Source organism: Myotis myotis, unplaced genomic scaffold, assembly GCF_014108235.1.
Source record: "Myotis myotis isolate mMyoMyo1 unplaced genomic scaffold, mMyoMyo1.p scaffold_m19_p_7, whole genome shotgun sequence".
NCBI lineage: Eukaryota > Metazoa > Chordata > Mammalia > Chiroptera > Vespertilionidae > Myotis > Myotis myotis.
In genome coordinates this window covers 13,057,257-13,063,256 of record NW_023416379.1, presented here as the reverse complement: position 1 = coordinate 13,063,256, position 6,000 = coordinate 13,057,257, and the positions used below count along the sequence as shown (strand labels likewise).

Sequence of the window (6,000 nt, the reverse complement as noted above, 5' to 3'; positions counted from 1 at the left end):
GGTGAAGGCCTGAGGTGGAGAGGTGGGTAAGGGCTAGAAGGGGTTAATGGGGGGGAAAGGGGAATATTTGTAATACTTTCAACAATAAACATACATTTTTAAGTGTAGGTTTACAGTTGTTAAGTACACAAAATACAGTTTATTCTTGTATTCTTTATTAATTATTATATACTTTTCCTTATGAAAAACTATAAATTATAAACTTTTGCCCCATTCTTGATATTATAGCATGACTAGTGGCCCAGTGCACAAAATTCATGCACGAGGGGGGTTCTCTCAGCCCAGCCTACACCCTCTTGTAATCTGGGACTGCTGGCTCCTAACCACTCACCTGCCTGCCTGCCTGCCTGATTGCCCCTAACTGCCTCTGCCTGCCTACCTATTACCCCTAACCCCTCTGCCTTCCTGCCTGATCGCCCCTAACTGCCCTCCCCTGCCAGCCTAATCTCGCCTCCAACTGCCCTCCCCTGCAGGCCTGATCTCACCCCTAACTGTTTTCCCCTGCCAGCCTGATTGCCCCTAACTGCCTCTGCCTGCCTGATCTCACTCCCAACTGCCCTCCCTGCTGGCCTGGTTGCCCTCAACTGCCCTCCCCTGCCAGCCTGATTTCGCCCCCAACTGCCCTCCCCTGCCAGCCTGATCACCATTCAAGGATTTATTTTGTAAACTTCCTAACTGCCCACCTAATAAAAGCTCTAAATTCACATCATTATTTTAATTTCTGTTCTGCTATAATGCATTGTGTTTTAATTGACCAACCTGTCTTTCATAACAGAGGGCTCACTCACTTACTTTAATTCACCAGCCAATAAATACTGGTAGGAACACCTAGACCTGCACCCAGGCCCCTCCTCACCACCACTTTGCCTCATTATTGTCAACTGTAGTCCCTAAAGAGTGAGAAAGATACTAAACTGCAAAACTATATATGTATGCCTGGAAAGGATAGTGGTGAGTTAACACTTAAAGGATTTTAACCACGGCAAAGCATTAGCTGTTGGTTGAATAAAAGGAAACGCTTTACAATTTAACTGGAAGGGAAGGGGTGCTCCTTGTTCAGATGCTCTGTATTTCAGGGGTCCTTCTCTATGACCTCCCACAGCATCTTCCTTCCTTTTAGGTTCTCTCCCTGGAGCTAGAAAGCTAGAGAAAATTTTTATAGAAAAAATAATTAAGCTTCCTCACAGAGCAAATCCCCCAAAGTAATTTATCATTTAAAAAAAAAAAAAAAGTTCTAACCCAACCTTTTTTCTACCCGAAAGTACTAATTTAATTTTACAACAGAACAGCTTTAGGGGTCCCAAGAGCAGGATCAGGAGAGAGGAGGGCCTGCCTCTTTGATCTTCTATGCGCCCCCTACTAATACAGGTTTGCTTCACACTGAGAGTGATTTTGTACATTGTGTAGTTTGGTTTTAAATATTTCAAATAATAAACCTTAAGCCACTTAGACTGGGAGAGTCTGTTTTGCTAATAATTGGTTTTAGTTCTCTTTTCTCCCTTTAAAGTAAGGAAAGTAGGGGTAATTTTTCAGGGCAGGATTAAATCCTGGGTGTCAAATGGCTGGCATTCGGTACATTTCAAACTCAAGTATTTATAAACTGCAAATGTTTTCTTCACTTCTTTCACTCCTTTCTCTCTTCTCTCGCCTCACCAACATGGTATGGTAACCATGTCCACCCAAAACAGTTCACAGATGAAAATGTTAATTTGAGAGATTGTACTGACTTTACTCTGGAAAATAATTTTTGAAAAGTTACTGATATGTTGTGCCTGGCATTTTGATACCTTTTGCCACAAAGCAGAACCGCATATTCTCAAATACGTGTAATTCCATTTCAAAGGTTTATTTATTCATCTGATACCTGACTGTTAAAGGCGAATCACAGTTGAACAATGGACCCACACTCAGGCGAGGCTTGGCTGGATGCCCCTGCACTTCCACGGCACCTCCTGATGTGGGAATCCTGACATTTCTATTTGGATTCAGTGCTGTAAATGCAGACTCACTGACACCATCTGTCCAAATGTAAATTCACTATGTTATGTTGCCAAGTAATTCATGCGACCCATCTCTCTGACTCTCACTCAATCCTTAACCGTTCCCCTGATTACAAGGCATTTTCACCATCAAATTTATCATGAGTTCACTGTTTATGTTTGTAAAAATTCTCATATTTTATTCTTAGAAGAAATCAAACATTGCTCTAAATTTAATCTTTGAGAAGCAGTTTAGCCTCTAAAGCAGTGGTTCTCAACCTGTGGGTCGCGAACAATGAAAATACATCCAGCATATCAGATATTTACATTACGATTCATAACAGTAGCAAAATTACAGTTATGAAGTGGCAACGAAAACAATTTTATGGTTGAGGGTCACCACAACATGAGGAACTGTATTAAAGGGTCGCGGCATCTAGCCATCAAACAACCATTAAAAGGGAGTTTTACATTAACCATGAAGTACATACTTTGCTGAATTGTGAGAGGACTGTATAGAGTTCATTGAGATTTTTTTTGGACACTTTGGAATTGAGAATAAGAGAATATATTTTGGAAGCTGCCAAAAGAAAAGGTGTCCATACTCTAGATTTTCAAGTGGAAAACGAAACAAATGGAAAATAAAGCAGAAGAAGCAATTTACCAATTGACCTTGAGAGTGTGGCCACTGAAACAACACTGCCTGTAGAAGAATCAAGATCCACATGAATTCTCAGAGATTAATTGAATAGGAATACTTTGCTTAGCATGATAAACTGCCCTTTCTGAGATGAGTAAGTTTGGCAGAACTCCCATTTCACATAATTCACCTATGTAGCAGCTTTGAATGGTAGTCAGAAACTCAGGTGTGCATAACATGCTAATTTGTTTGCAACTTTATAATTAAACTGTGTGTCACTCACACGCCCTTATTTTTGCTCAATCCTGCCAAGTCACAGTACCTCAGTCACTTCCCCTCTAGTTATCCAGTTATCACCCCTCTTTGTCCCAATCGTGTGTCCTCCTTTGGTCCACCAGCCTCTCAGTCACTTCTACATTTACCTCTGCACACCGCCCATGGGTAAACCAATATTATGAAGATACTGAAATGGGAGGGAGAGACAATAATAGAATATGGGGCTAGGAAATCAAGTGGTATAGGAGAAAAGCAGCCATTTGGAGAGTGGCTGAGTCCGGTGAAAGGACTAGACTAGAGCAAATTTCACTGACATGTAGCTGAAGCCCCCAGGGCTCCTCCCGGGCCTGACCTGCTCATGCCTCCTAAGGCCAGTTTGTTGGGTTTTCCCTCCATCTGTGCTCACTCAGCTGAACTCTAAACTATCATTAGTGGGGACAACTTAAATCTCTATTCTTTGCAACCATAAAAATAAAAAGAAGAAAAACTGTTAGGGAATCTACCTTGAAATAAAAAAAAAAACAGATCCTTAAAAACATCAAGCCACTTTTCCACGGAACCACCCACTACTGTCCTAATAGAACTGCACAGCCATCAAGACAAATATGCATACATGTGTTTGTGTGCATGTGCATGTGTGTGTGCAGCCCACATTGTATGGAGAAAATTCAAATAACTGACCTACACATAAAACATATTTTATCCAATTCAGACAAAATTCTTCTAATAAGGTATCTCTTGAGTGTTTTAAAATCCAGTTTGCCATTCTTCAGCTTAATTAAAGCCATTCCATGAAAATGAAAAGAAAACAAACATAAAATTTTGCATCTATTTATATCATATTTGTTGTTATCAATCCACTTCAGAAACACACACACACACACACACACACATCTTAATTTCTAAGGTTATCCTACAATAAAAAAATAATATAAAAATTTTAAATCTTGCCCTAACTGGTTTGGCTCAGTAGATAGAGCATCGGCCTGCGGACTGAAGGGTCCCAGGTTCGATTCCGGTCAAGGGCATGTACCTTGGTTGTGGGCACATCCCCAGCAGGGGGTGTGCAGGAGGCAGCTGATCAATGTTTCTCATTGATGTTTCTAACTCTCTATCCCTCTCCCTCCCTCTCTGTAAAAAAATCAATAAAAATATATTTTAAAAAAATTTTAAGTCTTGTAAAACTTGAGCAAAATTGTAATATATGTTTGAAAATACTATAAAAACTTTCAGAAGTACATACACTTAAATTTACTAGTTTATTTCGTTATTCCTGCTAATAACTAAAAATGAATTTTAAAAGATCTGAATAAAATATGGCATAGACCATTAGTGATTTGGATTCTATTTTAATAAAAATGTTAAAATATTATAACATCCGCCATCGGTCCGTGCCGCCATAATGGTGCGCATGAATGCCCTGGCTGATGCTCTGAAGAGTATCAACAATGCCAAAAAGAGAGGCAAACGCCAGGTTCTCAGCGGGCCGTGCTCCAAAGTCATCGTCCGGTTTCTGACTGTGGTGATGAAGCATGGTGACATTGGCGAATTTGGAATTATTGATGACCACAGAGCTGGGAAGATTGTTGTGAACCTCACAGGCAGGTTGAACAAGTGTGGAGTAATCAGCCCCAGATTTGATGTGCAACTAAAAGATCTAGAAAAATGGCAGAACAACTTGCTTCCGTCCCGTCAATTTGGTTTCATTGTACTGACAACCTCAGCGGGCATGATGGACCATGAAGAAGCAAGACGAAAACACACAGGAGGGAAAATCCTGGGATTCTTTTTCTAGGGATGTGATACATATGTGGAAATAAAATGCCTCCAAGGACAAAAAAAAAAAAAAATGTTATAAGACTGCATAGGATGAGTTCAAAGTGTTTCCATTAGTTTCTAACAATTTTTAAAAGTGGCATGTTTCATATTATTTTATATATCTTTTCTCTTTCTCCAGTTAAAAGATCATATAGATACCGATACTTTAAATACTTTAGACTATGTAACATTGTTAATATTTCAATAACCTTTCCACATTCCATTTGCATATTTTTAAATATTCTGTATTTCCATGCTTTTAAGGGCTCACATTTATACTAAGTTGTGAATTAACACCCACTAGATATTAATTATAATGCTCTGCATCATTATTGTTACTAAAATCTGATTTTTGTCACACAATTTCATTTACAATACTATAAATTAACACATTCCTTTAGATATTTATAAAGGAATGACTTTTAAATTGAAAAGTATTTCCAAAAATGCCGGAAAGAAAAAATAAATGCATAATCAGTGAGAAAATAATTAATATTTTTGTATCATCCTTGCCACTTGAATATCTGGTTTAAGCATTTCTACACCTGACACACTAATTTAGCTACATTGCAGCAAAACCAGCATTGTGGTAATAGAATATTGATTGTACAGTGTTCAAAGACAAAGAACTTATGTTGCTGCACTTTTAATACATGCATGATATTGCAGCACAATATCCATGTCGATAATTTTCACAAATGACCCCCACTGCCACTGTGCTCAGTGGCAATTTAATTATGAAATAGTCAATCTTTTGATTAATCACTTTCTCTTACATTAACCTAAAATATAAGTAACCATGCTAGACTTGGAAGACTCCAGTGTAAAAGCACAGTGAAAATACACTTACCATGTTCATTTAAGTATGTTATTTTCCTATTTTTTTATTACAGTGGGGCCTTGACTTACGAGTTTAATTCGTTCTGAGACCGAGCTCATTAAGGAGTTCTTAAGGAGCTCGTTAACTCAAATTACTCTATCAACTCAATGCAAAAAATCAGCTGAGAGACAGCTGGTATCTCAAAAAACTCGTTAGTGGGGACACTCGTAAGTCAAGGCCCCACTGTATCATGATTTGATTTCTCATGAATGTTTGAGAAAACTTTCTCATGGAGATTCTAATCTTACAGGGATCAAGTATGAACTCCACATATTCCATTTTCCAGCACATGTAAAAAATTAAGAGTAGTTTTATCAAGGTGGTAAAATACAATTTTATAAAGAATCCCTTCATGAGCCCATTCTTATGGATACAGTGTTGATGCCCTTTTCAGAAATAATTTAGTC

General features: G+C 38.5%; 1 protein-coding gene across 1 annotated transcript; it reads left to right on the top strand.

The window, feature by feature from the left end:
- Positions 1 to 4,276: 4,276 nt before the first annotated feature.
- On the top strand, positions 4,277 to 4,745 carry LOC118660290 (40S ribosomal protein S15a-like). Its single transcript, XM_036317514.1, has one exon. The coding sequence runs from the start codon at positions 4,298 to 4,300 to the stop codon at positions 4,688 to 4,690; it is 393 nt and encodes a 130-aa protein (XP_036173407.1). The 5' UTR covers positions 4,277 to 4,297; the 3' UTR covers positions 4,691 to 4,745.
- The last annotated feature ends 1,255 nt before the right edge of the window (positions 4,746 to 6,000 follow it).

Bases quoted from the DNA above. Each gene is read 5' to 3' on its own strand.
- LOC118660290 (XM_036317514.1), top strand. From the start codon at position 4,298: ATGGTGCGCATGAATGCCCTGGCTGATGCTCTGAAGAGTATCAACAAT.